General features: G+C 45.8%; 1 protein-coding gene across 5 annotated transcripts in view; it reads right to left on the reverse strand.

Moving 5' to 3' along the window:
• BMP6 (bone morphogenetic protein 6) overlaps window positions 1-17,647 on the reverse strand; it is a 162,164-nt gene that overhangs the window by 45,918 nt on the left and 98,599 nt on the right. For all 5 annotated transcript variants that reach the window (XM_081523664.1, XM_081523667.1, XM_081523666.1 and 2 more), the window contains one exon: window positions 2,478-2,670. In XM_081523664.1, coding sequence (XP_081379790.1) covers window positions 2,478-2,670 — 193 coding nt within the window. The remainder of the gene's footprint in view (window positions 1-2,477; window positions 2,671-17,647) is intronic.

A 17,647-nucleotide genomic window follows, 5' to 3' on the forward strand; every position in this document is an offset into this window, starting at 1 on the left:
CTCTTCAAAAGCATGAAATTCTCCCAATTCTCCCAGGATTTCCCCTTTCCTATGCACAAAAGTTAAACACATCCATCGCCAAACACTCCCGTCCTAGAAGGCAGAGTGATTACAGCTCTGCTTTGACAGGGAGTCATCAAAGGTTGGGACCGTTGGGGAGTCTGTTTTCCAAGCTCACTGCTGGCCCGGAGGAAGCCTGACACCAGCATCTGAAGCTCTAGGCAGCTGTTCACTTCTGGCTGAAGCTCAATGTAAACCTCACAAATAGTCTGCTAGTGTGTGCTCTCTCTCTTTGGTAAAATAATAATAATTTTGAAAAAAAAAATCATAGTCACAAAAGCTCCAATCCAGTGTTTTCACCATGAATCTTATCCTGCAGAACAGAGGAAACTATGCTTTCCAAACAGAAGTCGGAGCCAAAAAGGCACCAGCAGATTATTTCCAACACAGAAAGGCAATAAGACTAATAATTAGGCGAACTGAAAGTCAATGGCTAAATTAGTCATGAACAGATGTGCGAGTTGGACCAAAAAGAAGGCTGAGTGCTGAAGAACTGATGCTGTCAAACTGTGGTGCTGGAGAAGACTCTTGAGACCCCCTTGGACAGAAAGATCAAATCAGTCAATCCTGAAGGAAATCAGCCCTGAATATTCATTGCAAGGACTGATGCTGAAGCTAAGACCCTGATGCTGGGAAAGATTGAGGGCAAGAGGAGAAGAGGACAACGGAGGAGGAGGCGGATGGATGGCATCACCGACTCAGTGGACGTGAATCTGAGCAAACTCAGGGTGATAGCAAAGCGCAGGGAGGCTTGTTGCTGCAGTTCACAGAATTGCAAAGAGTCGGACATGGCTTAGGGACTGAGCGACAAAACACAGCAATTCCAAAGAACCACTGAATACTGATTTTCTCTGAAATATCGAAAGATGAAAAGCTAGCAGTGAAGAATTTACTTCTCAACAGAGGCCCTTAACAGTTAAATTGTTCAACATATTTTAATTTAGGAGTGATAAACAGACATCAGAAAACCTCCCTTCCACTCTGAAATTTTGGTCTGTAATAAAGATCTCACAGTGGCTCTGTTTTACTTATTATTTAACTACCACAGCTGAGATTCACCTACAACGGTCAGTGTGTATGTCCCACACCAGCGCGTGTCCCCAAAGCCTGGCACGTCCTTCCTTCTCCACTTTCCTCATAATGGACCTGAATATGCATCAGGGTCAAATGTCAGCAGTGCTCTCAAAACAGTTCTTGTGTGGGGCAAGTTCACATTTGTTATTATTTTAGTGTGTATATTGAAACAGACCCACACACAGATCCGTAAGTCCAGGAAAAACGAAACTCATGCCTTTGGACCTTCTTGGCCGAGACTTTTGGACTTTCTTGGGAAGTCAACAGACTTCCAGGACCAAAAGCAAGAATTTGGAGTTGGTTTATAAAACCCAAGCTAATAGAGTCCATAAACGCACGGGTGGGGAGTTCCCTTCCCTCTGATTCGCTTTTATCTTCATATTTACCATACTATCGCCAGAAAATCCTATCACATGCCGAGTTCCTTCCTGCTACCCAATTAGAACCACGGGCAGTGCTGACCTCTTCCCCAAGCTCTCCATCTGACCAAACCAGTCAGCTGAGACCTAAGGACTAACCAAAATTTCAAGGTCATGGGCTTGTTCTCTGTCTCTATAGGACTGAAATAAACGGCTGTACTACTTCATCCCTTCACCCATCCAATGCTCTAAAAAGCACCCCATGGAAGGATTCTTTTACTTGCTAGGCAGCCCCAAGAACACAGTTCTTTTGCAAAAGGTGGGGCCTCATTTCAGGAAACCAGAATACAGACATGGAAAATAATAAAGTCTACTGTTCTCTCGCATCTACATGATTAAAAAATACATTTGAGACACATTCATACACACATACACACACACACTCAAAGACATTATATTGGGTTGACCAAAATGTTCATTCAGGTTTTTGACCAAAAGTTCATTCGTGCAATTATCTTAATGAACTTTTTGGCCAACGAATAAAATATATGTGTATATATTATATCACAAGCACACAGCCTTCTATTCACTTGACTCAGTAGCATTTGTAAGCATCCTCATATAATTTTCAAGTGTGAATCTGTCAGCCACCCTCACCTACCATTCAAAAGAGAGCCTAAGCAATAGTGGGAAACAGTTCCCAGTCAGTTCTGTCTTCTGATCACAAAGGATGATCACAAAGGATGCTTAGTAATTACTATTCACTGGCTCGCTTCAGAAAAGAAAACTATTGGGAAATCTTCACGTTAAGAGCAAAAGTATCTTCTCGCCCGCTAGACTACCACTGGGAACACATCCCTCGTCACGCCCGTGGGCTGCCCTTGAACTCCAAGCCACCTTCCACAGACACACTTGGGGTTATAGGGTGATGGGGTGAGAAACGGGGCCCAGCCCGACCCTTTGGGGTTCCTTGAGCCTCCATACCTGTGCTGATGCTCCTGTAAGACTTGGTAAATGCTGATAAGAAAAGTTTGGTTTTTAAAACTGCCCACAACACAGTCCTTGTAGATTCGGAACTCTGCAGCCGTCACCGCCTCACCCTCAGGAATCTGGGATAGGTTGAACTTGAACTCTCTGTGCTGTCGCTGGCGAGGGGAGGACTCCTTGTCGTACTCCACTATAGGATTAAACGAGAGAGAGTGACAGCTGTTGTTACTTGGCCAAGTGCCACAGGCTCACCTCGAGCAAGTTTCCCGTTTTCATTCATAAGAGGATTACCAGTTACCCATGGCTTCTGAGGGGGGTCGGGGGTGGTGGAAGGAACCGCGGGCTAGGCGGCCAGGCTCAGACGAAAATCCTGCATTTTACTCAAGGATTAAATACAACTCTTAGATTCTATTTAAAGACTTTAAATAGCTTAATCAGGTCGCGTGAAAGCAAGTTATTTTTACGCTTCGCTTCAGGGGTCCTCGTCTGCACAGGTGGGAGAATGAGGGCTTCCTAGGAAGTTACAGGACTTCAGGGAACAGTGACTGGGACTTGCCTCTGCCGTCCAGCCCCCCGCCCGCCCCTCCCAGCCCTTCTTCTTCCCACTGCCCGGGCCCCTCAGGTTGGTTCCTTCTCTCCTCACCAAGCAGCTGACAAGACCCAGGGCAGCCCTCAGCTGACCTTTGGTGGGGGTCCTGGTGGTGGTGGGTGCATTCCGCCTGGATCTGAAGCTTAAAGGGTTTTTGCCTGATGGCCAGTGGAAATTTTTGTCGAGGGGCTTAGTGTGAAGGTTCATAGAAAACATTGTTCTAATTGAAGTCCACTGCTTCCTTCTCCTGGAGGAAAGTGGGGGCTGAATAACTCTGCGAGGAGGGACCCTCTGGGTTTGAAGCTGCCGGAGTCTGCCCAACTTGTCTATAGAACCCAAGTATAAGGACAGAAGTGTGGAAACACACCACCAATGGGGTGACGTGCTGTTGTCCAAGGCTTTTTTAAAAACTGGAAAACGATCGAATCTGCAAGTTTTTTCTTCCCTGGATTCCGGCTATTCCACGTGGCTTGCTGGATCTCAATACCCTGACCAGGGATGGAGCTGAGCCCCCGCAGTGACAGAGCCAAATCCTAACCATGAGGTCACCGGGGAACCGCCTGAAGGCTTTTTTTAAAATGAAATCTTTCCCTTGCTTTTAATAAAGCCAAACTACAGAAAACTACAAGCTACTGATTATCCTCCTTCAGATGTCCACACAGAGTCCGAGGGAGAGAAATGCTGTCAGCCTCATTGCTGTAGCAGAGAAAAACCAGCACCCCACTTCCCACCACAAAACCCAACTCTTCTCCCCCGAGCTCAGAAACGCTTCTGCCCTGCTGTTCCTGCCGGTTTTTTCTTTCTTAATGGCAACCACAGTAAGACCTCATGAGCAAATTAATCCTTGTTGGCAGAGTTTCTTCAGGGCTTGTGGGTAGGAAAAAGAAAGTTCTTTGCCACCTCCAATGGTCCACTTTCTCCCACATGTGCTGTTCTCCATAATCACCAGAGAAAAGCTTTGCAGATTTAGCGTCTTTAAAAAAAAGAAGAAGCCGATAACTCCTTATGTGAGCTTGAGACCTCAATGGCATTGCAGAAGCTAGGGAAAGTTAAGCCATCCATTGGTATGAGATTTTCAAGAATTTCTGAAACTGCCATGTGACTGTTCAACAAATCTTTTAGTTTCAACTTATCCCTTTGGAAGGGCAAGAGGAGAGGGGGTTTTAAAAAAAAGGGTAAGCTTTCATTTGTGTAAAAGAGTTTGAATATAAGTATGAAAAACCACAAAAAAAAGAAGGTCCAGACAGAAAGCAAGTCACCATTTAGCCTCAACAAGAGAACAGGTTTTTAAATTAGTGGCCAAGCGTGAAAAGCATCATTGTTGGAGAGTTCATCCAAGGACACTCAAACCTGATGGTGGATCACTTTTCTCTAAAACTGATCTGCCTTTTCAGTTTGCTGTGTTATCATCAGTGGTTAAAAGGTGAATCGAATCTGATTTCCCAAAGAGACTTTCTAAAAAACAGTCACAGAGCTACTCTACAGGGCTTCTTGGGTGCTTAAATTTTAGTATGAAGAAATGAAAGCATATTCTTAAGATTCTTTTAAGAGAATGCATAAGAATTCCTCAAAGAAGTCTTCCAGTCATTAATATAAACAACAGAAAAAAACTATGAATGCAAAGCAAGGTATAAAGCAGTGACAAGATATTTCAGTTAGGAAGAGAGAAAGGGACAGACATTTCAATACATGAGAAACATTAGTCTTTGGAGAGGTATGCCATCCCCAGTAAACCATATCTTCCTGTAGTCATACCCTTGGGTGGTTGTGACTCTTCCCTGGGCTGGCTCTGTGACCTTCTCTGGACCAACAAGGGGCAGCAACAGTGGTACAGAGTGACTTCTGAGGTTAACTCGTAAGCTTTGAACTTCCTTCTGATTCAGTGTCTTGGGATGCATGTCTGTGGCAAGATGGCTACCAGGTAAGAAGTCCCACTACTCGGAAGCCCCTACTCTCCAAGGAAGTCCAGGGTAACCATGTAGAGAGGCCGTGTGGTGCATAAGGACACAGAAGGAGAAGGGAGGAGGGAGGAGAGAGTCCAGTCAGTCCCCAGCCACCTCAGTTGGGCCACCAAACATGGTATGAAGACGCCATCTAGGATGTCCGACGCAGCGCAGACTTGGGATCAGCCCACCCCCGCCAGAGACCACCTGACTGCAGAGGCGTGAGCGCCCTCCAGGGGGAACCACTCCGTTCATCCTCATCTTGTCCCAAGACCGTGAGAGATGATCATAGTCCCTTGCTGTCCAGAGCCACTATGTCTTGGGTGATTTGTTACAGGTAAGAGGCAAACGACACAAGAAGAGAAAGGAGAGCCAGAGAGGATGAGAGGGAGGGAGGGGAGGAGAGAGAAGGCGCGTCTGACCTTGCCAGGAAGGGGAGAAGCTGCGTGCAGTTCTTGAGGAGAAGGGATGTCGAAATCCTGGGAGGCGATGTGTGTGACTAAGGAAGGGTCCTGGCAGCCGTTCGCAGACAGATGTGAAGAGAGAGATAAAGAGTCTAAAAAGGAGAAAATAGAAGCGTAGTTCAAAGCCCTCCATTTTATTACCGTGTGAATTAGAACTCACGGCCTTATATGTTCATTTCCCCAATTCTCCTCAACCCAATCCTGAAGGACTCAACTTCCTCCTGCTGTTCTTTTATCCTTCTTGGAGGACACGCATGGTCTCCTCAGTCGCCCAGGAGTCTCTCTGATTGCTGCCCAGCTCGTGTTAAGCTCTCCCACCTGAATGTTTTATGTCCCTTAGGTCAACGCTATAGCATCTTCCTCAATCTTCCTGTGAGGCCTCAGCTACCAGTAACTAGAGTATGCTTGGAACATCTCCTCTCCCCCCAGATCTTCTGCCCACAACTGAATTTACACAGTGCATTTGCTAACGTCTCATATAGATACAAGAAGTACAATTAAATCACTGCCTACAAGTGCATTTGAAGACCACCATAGTAAAACAGTCCAGTATTCTTGCCTGGAGAAGCCCATGGACAGAGGAGCCTGGTGGGCTACCATCCATGGAGTCACAGAGTCGGACACGACTGAAGCCGCTTAGCATGCACACAAGGGTTCCAATGAGCTTAACTTTTCCCCCTTCAAGGTGTGTGAACTGGGCTCCTTAAACATCAGGATGAGAGAGGGCTGAGCTGGGGATCCAATGCCTCATACCTCTTTGGTAGCCCCTGCCTCTGGCTTCTCAAAGATGGTGCCGTGTGGGGACTACAGTGAAGTAGTAACCAGGAGTGTGGACCATAGCAGGGAGCTCCCCAGTGGTTTTGAATTCCAGCTCCCCCTTTTCTTACTCAGGTGATTCTGAGCAAGATATTAGCCAAAGTTTCACTTATCAGTTAAATGGGAAAAATAACATTCCTGAAGATTGAAAGAGTCCGTACAAAACAGTCAATGGTAGAGAAATGCTCGGTAAATGTTAATTGTAAGCGTCATCAGCTGGTGGCATTTTGAGACTGTAGGTCCCCTGAGCTGGGTGTAGGTCGACCTACTCATGAGTCTTCAGACAGGGCCGATTAATGTTCCTCTAAACGAGCTTTTTAAATGGGAGAGAATACATTCTCTGGAAAGGAAGGTGAGCGAAATCCCGGTCTTGAATATCATCAGCCTTGGAGTTTGGCTACCGAATACAGAGCTGTGTTCTCTGAGGCAACAATTCCTAGAATTTTTCATTTCAAGGACCACTGAAAACTTTTTTTTTTTTAACGGTAATGACCTTACACAAGGGCATCTGTTTCTGTTTGCCTTTTGTAAGGACAATAGAGCAAATAAGACAACAAACTGCACCCTTTTAATGCTCTGATATTATTTTTAAAGGTCCTTTTAACACCAAATCGAGTAGGAAGGACATAATTCAAGGATATACACACTCCTTGGAGTTGAATCAACTCAGCTTTATAGAACTCACTCTATTCTCTCTCCTTGCCTCAGACAAATACCAGTTGAAATTTCAGAGCAGCACCGGACCTCTGGCCAACAGGTAGGGACCACAGCAGGAAAGAATAAATGTTACTGGGTTAAGATTATAAATGTAGATTATGCAGTAATACACATGCAAAAGTATGTTTATATATGTGATTTACAGAGATAATGAAGCATAATAACAAAGCACCAAGGAAACCAGCACCCAGCTTAAAAACTGGAAGGAGACCAATATTTCTCCCCGAAGCCAACCCCACCTCCACCCAAAAGGAACCTTGGGTCATGAACAGTGGCAGTCCCTTGCCTTTTAAAAATGAACAGTTTTACCTCATATATGTGTATCAACAGATCATAGAGTAGTTTTTCTTTTGCTTCTAAAGTCCTTCCTTTCAGAGACATGATGGGAGTTTTACAGACACCCAGGGAAAATCTAGGCACGACCACAGCTAAGCATGAAGGCTATCCAGGCCGGGGTGGGGGGATATCCTCACTGCCCGTTGGCTAGTGGTGGGCTGAGCTTCTGTGGGAATGGCATTTTCTTACCATATATTGGTGGGGATATGGAGAAAGTAAAACCTCTGTGCACTGCACTCCTCACAGGAGTGTAAAATGGTGCAACTGTGGGAAAAAGTGATTCCTCAAAAAAAAAAAAGAACAGAATTATCATATGATTATCCAGGGATTCCACTTGGGGCTATGTGGTGACATCCAAAAGAATCAACAGCAGGGACTCCAACAGATGTTTGTACACCATGTTCATAGCAGTATTATTCACAATGGCCAAAAATATAGGAACAAACCAATATCCACAATGGATGAAAGGATAAACAAAATGCGGTCCATACACACAATGGAGTGCTATTCAGCCATGAAAGTAGACATTCTGAAACATGCTACCACAGGGATAAACCTTGAGGACATTTTGCTAAGTGAAATAAGACAGTACAAAGGGACAAATAGAGTTCCATTTATGTGAGATACTCAGAGTAATCACACCTTGCCAGGTGATTCAACGGTAAATAATCTGCCTGCAATGCAGGAGATGTGGGTTCCACCCCTGGGTCAGGAAGATTCCCCTGGAGAGGGAAATGCCAACCCACTCCAGTATTCTTGCCTGGAAAATCCCACGGACAGAGGAGCCTGGTAGGCTGCAGTCCATGGGGTCCCAAAAGAGTTGGACACGACTTAGCAATAACAACTAAGAATCATCAGATTCATAGACAGAAAGCAGAATGGTGGTTTCCAGGGCCTGGGGATATGACAAGTTAGTTTTTAATGGGGACCAAGGTTCAGTTGGGGAAGATGGCATTTCCTCAAATGTCTCAAAAACTGTCTTTCTACAGTGGATTTGTTGAAATTAGGAGCTAAACAAGGTCCATTCCTCAGCTTGGTTGAACTGTCTCTTGAGTCTCTTCTCAACTAGCAAACCAAGAATAGAAAGAACTCCATGAACTGATAAGGAGTCTGTGTAAAAGCCTACACTAACAACCATCTTCATGGTAATATACTGGAACCACTTCCTTTAAAACCAGGAAGAAGGGAGGATGCTCATTTCGGTTTTGTGCTGGAGTCCAGCCCAGTGCTGCTCAAGTTACACAATAGAGAAGGAAGAGACACGTGCAAACTGTGGACCTTAAAAGAAAGTTCAGCAAACTGCCTCCTTGACCATCTCAGTGAGCTACAGCTGCTGTAACAAAAACACTACAGACCAGGTAGCTTAAACAGCAAACATATATTTCTCATAGTTCTGGAAACCGGAGATCAGGGGACCAGCAGGGCTGGTCTTGCTGAAGGTCCTGTCCCTCACCAGTTATGTCCACACATAGCCTCTCTTGGTGCAGGCAGGCAGAGGGACAGACGGTGTGCTCTCATCTCTTATAAGGACACTAATTCTGTCCTGGGGCTGCACCCTCATGACCTCACCTAGACCTAATTACCTTCCAAAGGCCCCACCTCCTTATACTGTCTCACTGAGGGTAAGGGTTTCAACAGTATAAACTTAGGGGACACACACACAGTCCCTGACACTGACCTGACGGTGTCACGTGGTATTCTGCTACCTTTCCAATTTATGATTTGAAAATTTTGCATTCATGTTCCTATGTGACCCTGATGATGGTCTCATCTCATTATGTTGTTTGATTTCAAGTTATGCTTGTTCTTGGAATAAGCTGGAGAACATTGATTCTCTTTCAATAAATGATCTCTTCCTGGAAAGTGTGGGCAACTTATTGGTAGCATCATCTGATCCTGGTGCTTTCCTTTGGTGAACACTTTTAATTATTCATTTTCCTTTAAACATATCTTTCCTTTAAACAAGCTATTTTTTTTTCTTTCTTCAAGTCAGTGTGTATTTTCTAGAGGTCTGTCAATTTCAGTTTAATTTTTTTAATTTATTGCCAGAAAGTTTTCCAAAGTATTCTCTTATTATTTAATCTCTGCAGAGATTAAATTTAATCTGTTTATTTGTGGATTCCATTTTTCTTGACTCATCTTACTGAAGGTTGTTTTCTTTTTATTTCACACTACCTGCTTAACTCAATGATCAAGGTTTTTTAAGTGTCTTCTGAATATCATCCCACAAAATCTGAATTACATCCACTAAAGTTGTCTAGAGAAAAACAAAGACACCACTTACTTCAATTGCAAACATAAAAGAAAAAGAGGGAGGGAAAAGGTTGGAATAATCTCTCTGTTTAATGCATTTAAGAGCATCACAAATTCGTACTTTCTCACTAAGTGGACTCGTTCAGTGGTTAATTCATACGGCCGAGTTAACAGAATCACAGCTGACCCTTGAACAGCGGGGGTTAATCCGAGTGTGACTGTAGCTGGTGCCCCATAGTGTCAGTTTCTCCAAATCCTCAGCTTCGGCCAACCGTGCACCGGGGAGTGTGGAGTATTTGCTACTGAAAAAAATCCCCATGTAAGTGGATCCACACAGTTTAAACCCCCATTGTTCAAGGTCAGTCATACGTTCATTCCACATTTTCCAAATGCTTAATGCTTCCACTTTAGACCAAACCTGAAAAACCTGAAACCCCTTTTTTTCAAATCATCATTCCATTGACAACAATAATCATCTTTTCATGCTATGGCAAAAGTTGATTTCATTTGAGGTGACACAAAGTTCTAGCTAGTTTTCCATGAGTTGTAACAATGGTGGCCTTTTGACCTTTCTGTGATAACCTTCCAACCTTAAGTGGTCATACAGACATTGAGCTAAACTCTCCAACTCAATTTTTAACAACAGCACCATGACCCTTTACCCTCCGGGATTCACCAAATATTTCTAAGTATTTGTATTCATGTTCTCTGAACTGACGCTCCTACTCATAGGAATCTCCTACACATAGAAATCAAGAAGAGGCTGTTTTCCTGGTTGTCATGCTCTATGTTCTAAATGACATTTTCCCCCTAAATTTCACTTAAGAAAATAATTATAGGTTGACAAGTGGTTGCAAAAATAGGGTACATTAAAAAAAAAAGAGCGAGGTGCCATTAATATCTTGTATAACTAAGAACACAAAACCAGGAAACCGACACTGGCAAGTTAGTATTGGAGCAAGACTGCTGATTTCACCAGCTTTTACGTGAACTTTTAGGGGATGTAGGTATGTTATGATTCTATGATATTTTGTCACATTATAGATTCTATAACCATCACCAAAATCCAGATCAAGTCACCATAAAGGACCTCCCAAGGCTGCCTTTGGATTCCAAGTAAGTTTTAAAGATCAGACTCAGTACATATATTATAAAGAGCTCTAGGACCAAAATTAGTGCCTACATATCATCATTAGACATAAAGGTTAACCAAGTCACTTTTCATTTTGAAAACCTCATTTTAGAACTTTTCCCACACTTGCCCCCCAGACGCTCACATCACTTTAGCCTGGGAAGAAGTTCAATAGCTATAACCACGCACATCCTACAGTGGAAACAAGACCCAGACCTCAGCCAATGTGAGAGTGCACACTTGGGCTCCTGATAAACACAGGTTACAAGGACAGACAAACTGAACAGTGGCAGCCTTATCGAGTCCTAAGGAGAGCAAAGAACCACGTTTTTGCCTAAGGACTGCTATAAAGAAGCAATCAGACTATGTTTAGTAAACATCAGTATAAATAATATGCATTTTTTTCATAGATAAATTGGAGGTCTTCAGTCAAAACAAACAATGGGACAGCCCAAAGAGAAAAATCAACTCTGCCACACCTCTAGTTTCAATGGCACAGCAATATTAGGTGGAACGTCCTCACTGTGGCTGAGGAGAGACGTTGAAGTCGGTATTGATCCCATCATAGTCTTCACGTCTTCCTGGGTGACCTGGTGTCTCAGGTTGCTTTCATGTCCTTGTTCTCGCTGTGCTACAGCTTCACGACCACACCCTGAGCTGTGCTTCCTTTGATTTATTCTTCTGGGATGACACTGGACTTCAGTTTTCTTTGAGATGACTCTTACATGCATATTATATTAGTCCTTCTCATTCTAATTTCTGCATTTCTTTTTTAAATTTTATTTATGTATCCAGGTATTTTTGGCTGCACTGGGCCTGTGTTGCTGCCTGCGGGCTTTCTCCGGTTGCAGAGAGCGGGAGGCTGCTCTTGAGTTGCGGTGTGGTGGCTTCTCTTGTTTCGGTTCTCAGGTGCAGTAGTTGTGGCTCACAGGCTTGGTTGCTCTGCAGCATGTGGGATCTTCCCAGATCAAGGATCGAACCTGTGTCCCCCGCATTGCAAGGCAGACTCTTAACCACTGGACCACCAGGGAAGCCCCTAATTCCTGCACTTCTTAAAACTGCACATTTATATCTTACCTCCTCATCTCTGGGCTGAATCATCTCCTCAGATCTATTTACAAGTTCACCAAGTCTCTCTTGAATATTTAATGTATAGTTTAAACCATCTATTAGTTTGACACTTAACGATTTTTTAAAAACTTTCCAATAGCTGTTGTCATGGTTGCTGTGTGGTCTGCTTTGTCATTTTCGGTTGTCCTTTATCTCTGTTATATATTATACCATTTTTCCTTTTTGTATTTCCTATATAGCTGCCTTCCCTTTTCTAGTTTGGTTTTTCTTCCCTAAAATGTGATATCCTTGGGAGGGCTGAATCCTCATTGTCTTCCCATCTTTCCAATGACTTTCCTTTCGCTGGTTTTACCTTCTTGGGTGTTTGGAAATTTTTAGGTAATTTTTTTTTAGTTGAAATTCATCCCAAATGTTTAAATTGGTGTTGCTTTTCTTAAAATATATACATATACATTTGCTTCTAAGAGGAACACGACCAAGCTGGAATCAGTGATACCTTCTAGAAGCTTGGGGGGCCCTGGCTTCACTTGGGACCCTCTGGGACAACTCCCCCACCTTGGCCTGGACCCCGAGCTGGTCTCGTGATCTGAGTGGCGCTGGTATTTGCACTCCCAGACACCCCGCTTTTATGTTTGTTTGCTCACAGTAACAAGCCCGAGGGAGCCCTCCACAATGTCCCAGAGTCCCTGACGTTCTTGCCTCTGTTTATCCTGGACCTAGTCATCTGTTAGCAGGAGGGCCTTACGAATGATCTAGCTTGCAACCCTTCCAGAATCTGGAGCCTTTATCTTTTGTGTCTGAAAAATAACATTTGGGACACATTCCTCTCCATTCCGAAAGACATTATAAAACCCGCCTGATGTTTGAAGACTCGACCAGCACCGCCATACACATCATCTCATCTGCTTCTCTGAACAGCCAGTGGGCAGGCAGAGTACACGCGATCACCACGGTTATCAACAGGACTCTTGGGCCACAGGCATGTGCAGAGGCTTCCCCACGCGGCTCACTTTTAGGATCCCAGCCAGGGTTTTATGCTGATGCCTCCCACCTGTCACTTCCAGCCCACCGCTCTCCCTAAGGGTCCATGTCACCATCCAGCACCATCCCTCGTGTATCTGAAGCCCCAAAATGCACAAAAGGAAACTCACTGATCCCCCAGTTAAGCTGTCCTGTAGCTTTACCTCTGTCTGCCCAGCAGACCCAACTGGCCAATCAGTTACCGGCTCGTGTGGATTTCACCTTTTACGACTGCACTGAAGCCACATGCAGTTCATTAAATGTAAAGTGATGAAAGTGAAAAATGCAGTTCCTCAGGCCCACCAGCTGCATTAAAAGTGTCCAGCGGCCACACTCAGCTGGCGGATACTGTATCAGAAAGCAGGTCAGGGAACAGTCATCATCACAGCTAGTTCTACTGGATGGCATGCTTTAGAAGTCTCTCTGACCACCACTGACCCACCTGTTCCTCCTCAACCACCACCCCTGCACAACCTGGTCCCAGTGTGGCTGCCAAGCTCCCCGCCAGACCGTAAGCCTCTCAAAAGCAGGGTCCAGGACACATTCATCTTCATAGCCCTGGAGGGCACAAGAATGCCTGTCAAATGAATGCAGGAGCCAGGACTCAGGCACGCTCCTTGCTCTCTCCTGGGCACCAGTGTCCCCCAACGGGCAAAAGGAGCCAGGGCAAGAGTGGAGCCAGGCTTCTCACTCCAGCCCCCAGGGATCTCTCCTCAAGCCCCAGGGCCATCCTCCAGAATGTTCAATCACTAAGTCGTGTCCAACTCTAACCTGGGAACCGACTGGACACATGTGTCCAGGTTAATTTTTTTTGAAGCCACAGCACACTGGGCCCAGAACACCAATTTTCATATTGCTTTGTACTCAGTGTTCAGGACGTGAACTCCAAGCATTTAAAATTTGAAGCGCAAAGGAAAGAAATTAATCGGCTCAAATTGCTTCAGTTACACTCAAGCCATATCACAAGGTCACCATGCGCAAGAAAGACAGAATGGATTTTTAATCCCATCCTGAATTGAGAGAAACAGACCTCTGACATTCTCTTTCTCTTTCATTCTTTTCTAAACTGAAGTGAAATTTGCATAATAAGATGAACCACTTCAGGGTGAATAATTCAGAGGCATTAGTACACTCACAGTATTGTGCGATCACCATCACTATCTCGTTCCAAAACATTTTCATCACCCCGAAAGAAAACCCACACCCATTAAGCAGCAGCTCCCCTTCCCGCCACCCCAGATCCTGGCAACCATCAATCTATGCCCCACCTCTACAGATCTGCATATTATAGATATTGTGTAAGAATGGAGTCATACAATCCTTTGTGACTTGCTTCTTTCACTCAGCACAAAGTTTTCAAGGTTCATCGGTCGTGTTAGAATGTATCAGTACTCCATTCCTTTTTGTGGCTGTATAATATTCCACTGCATGCACATGCCACATTATGTTTATCTGTTCATCCACTGGAGGACAGCTGGACTCCCTCCACCTTTCTGCTGTTGTGAATAGCACTTCTAAGAATGTGACTGCACGTGGATCTGAGTGCCTGTTTTCTATCCTACACCTCTTTCATTCTCTTTTGTTCTCATTCTTCATCTCTCCTTTTTAGCCACAGATTCCCCAGAGTTAATGCTGGAGAAACTAATAATCACCTATTGGAGTTTAAATACAGCCTGTCCCCAAAACTAGGGGAATCAGCCAAGGACCCTCCTCAGGACCAAGCTGGGCAGGACACCTGAGCAGAGAGAGGCTGGAGACTGAGTGTGGAGTGAACACACCCCGCCCTGTCTGTGTGCACAGGGGGCATGGGTTCATATGCGTGCACAGCAGGCTCACAATAAATGTTTGCTGACTCTGGTTATAAAGGCAGGTAATTCAGGGGAGTTACAGGAGAGACCACGAGGAGGGAAAATAGATGTGCCGCGTCGAGAGAAGAAAAGGGCACTTCAGAGGTCAACGAAGTGGGAGGAGTGACAGGAGACTAAAAACTCACGCTCTAAGGAGAGAGGAAGCTTCTCTCCCAAGACATCCCGGGAAAGGTGAAAAGGGAGGGACCCTCGTCAAACAGCTCTCGCTTCCTTGTTTCAAAGTCAGGAGCCCAGAACACAGGAGCGAACACAGGGCCAACAGGCAGGGCTGTGAGGCCCAGACACGGCGTCCTTCTTGCCTGTCAGCCACTGTTTTCAACCTGCTGCATCTACAGAGTGGCCTGAAATCTGCAAACTATGACTTCTTTTTCAGGTACTGGAATATCGATAACTCACTCAAAAGATGGTATTAAGCCTGGGTTTACTGATTTGGTGACCACCCTCCATAGCTGGAAAAGCAACTCCCATCCACAGGCAGACAGAATGCAGACCCCAGGCACAAAGATGCTCAGACAGCGCCCGTGCTGTGTGCTCAGACATGCCTGACTCCTTGCCACCCCAAGGACTGCAGCCTACCAGGCTTCTCTGTGCATGGGATTCTCCAGGCAAGGATGCTAGAGCAGGTTGCCATTTCCTTCTCCTGGGGATCTTCCTGACCCAGGGATCGAACTCAAGTTTCTTGAACCTCTTGCATTGGCAGGCAGGTTCTTTACCACTGAGCCATCTGGGAAGCACTGCCCAACAGGGACACAAAGTACTAGAGGATACATCTTTTTTAACAAGACCATGCCCATCAGGGATTTTCTTCACATACACCCTTTCCCGGCATATAAATCCCACCGCCTCCATCCCCTTCTGCAGCAACAGAGCAAGAGCATGAAAAATCCACCAAACAGAAAATCAGTCCCTAAATAATTGAGAAGTGAACTACACAGGGCCAGTTTCTCTCATTGGGTGGCAGCTTCAATAAACACGAAATCCTGCCTTTTTCCACAGTGCACTTCTGACCGTGACAATGGAGCTATTTGGTTTTGATGAAACATTCAAGTCTTTAAAGTTAAGAGTAACTGACAGGCCAGTTTCTTGCCCTGGTTCCCAGGGTGACCAGGGTTTCAGATTCCTGGTCAGTTACACTGCATCAGATGACCTGTTATTATCCACGGCCCAGCGTCGGGCGTGCCAAGCACAGGATCGGGAGAGAACTTTCTCAGGCTCCCATCCAAGCCCCAGGTGGTCTGACTGTGGCGGGACCACTGCACTCGACGCCCCCCTTCACCCCAGTGACACCCAAACCCACAGCCACAGTGAAGGAAAGCACAGGTGAGCTGGTACTGAAGGCGGGAAGCCCCTCCAGTGTGCACCCACAGGGTGGGGCGTCTTGTTTTGTCACTTTCTGCATCCTGAGCGCCTGACCAGCACTGCACAGAACAGGGGGCCAGTGCGCCTTCTCTGCACGAGGGAAGTACCCACGTGGAGGTGATGGGTCCCCCACTGCCCGGGCACCGGCGGGCCTAGCCTGGCCACAGCAAGGGTCAGACACACGAGCCCTTTCTGGTCAACCTGAGACGTGCAATTCTAACCCCCAGATGTGATCACAGCTGCCGTCTCCTAAACAAGGGAATGGAAAACCCCCCCATGGGGTTCGAGGGGGTCCCCACAGCACGGCTGAACCCTCTGAGCACAGGACATGGAAGAGAGTGGTTCCTTTCCTTGCAAAGATAAAACCTGGATGGCCACATCCTCCCCAAAACACAACAAAACATTCTCCTGGGCTGCTGTCAGACCATCTTTTTCTCTTTCTGGAGGAAGCCCTCCTGGTCTCTCCTGAGCAACAGCGATGCTGATGTGTTTAGCCCTAATTGACTCCAAGTCTCTATCAGCAGTGCTTCCAACATTAAAACAATAACAGACACACTAAGGTTAAGCATTTGACTGTATGATTTGGAAGAAAAACAAAGCAGAAAACACCTATAAGAGGCCCAAAAGAGTGGGAAACACAGGGCTTTACTTACAGCTTTCCTCTCCCTGCTCTGGAAAAAAAAAAAATCATGCAGCTTCTGGGTTAACCAGCTAATCCTTACCTGAACAACATAACTTCTCAGGCAGTTTTATTCATAAGAGTGAAGCCAACTCCAACCTACTGCAGTGCTTTTGGTTCCCTAGAAATGATGACGGCGATGGATAATATAAAGTCAGACGGTCAGAAATGAGATGGGAAACACTCAAGTGTGACAGATTGGCGGTATGCACTCGTTTGTGTTTTTCATTTGGTTCTGATTTCCTCATTAACAAGTGGGGCAGGGAAAACATCTCTGGATTGAACTAGAAGCTCAAATTCTCAACCCCTCTTCCTGGAGCCCCCCTGAAACCCCCGCCCTAGATGTGTTCGCCTGGCCGTAGTTTCCACGTCTAATGCGGCCTTGTCATTTCACCTCGGGGCTGAGTTTAGGAAAAACCAGGCTGGAGGAGGAGATCCTTACCCAAGCCATCAATCTGCGGGAAGGCAGAGGCGCAACGCCGCAGCGACAGCCAAAGGCTTCTCGGTAACCCTCCCTCCATCTCCTAATTCAAAACATTATCTTTCGTGATTGGAGGACATTCTTTGCTGCGGTGATTCACTTTGCCTTCCTGAGAACACGATGCAGAGCGGCTCCCAGTGTAGGGTTACTGATCTGGCTCCAGATTAGGTCCAAGCTAAACTGCTCACTTCACATTTTGTTTTCCCCGAAGCACAGCGGGTCCACAGGGTGGGGGAGCCCATGGGGCGGGCGGCTCCCTCAGCCAAGTCACAAGATCTGGGCTCTCTCCGGATCTCAGATCACAGATGGAGGAGATGAGCTGGCCGCCTTGGGAGAAGCGGGCCTGAGAAGAAGTGAGGAGGGCCACAGCGCTCAGGAGGAATCAGCGAGCACACGCGCCCCTGGACTTCAGCTGGACGAGGGGCTGTGGCTGACTTGG

The sequence above is a fragment of the Giraffa tippelskirchi genome, chromosome 8 (assembly GCF_054371585.1).
Source record: "Giraffa tippelskirchi isolate mGirTip1 chromosome 8, T2T-mGirTip1v1.2.pri, whole genome shotgun sequence".
Taxonomy (NCBI): domain Eukaryota; kingdom Metazoa; phylum Chordata; class Mammalia; order Artiodactyla; family Giraffidae; genus Giraffa; species Giraffa tippelskirchi.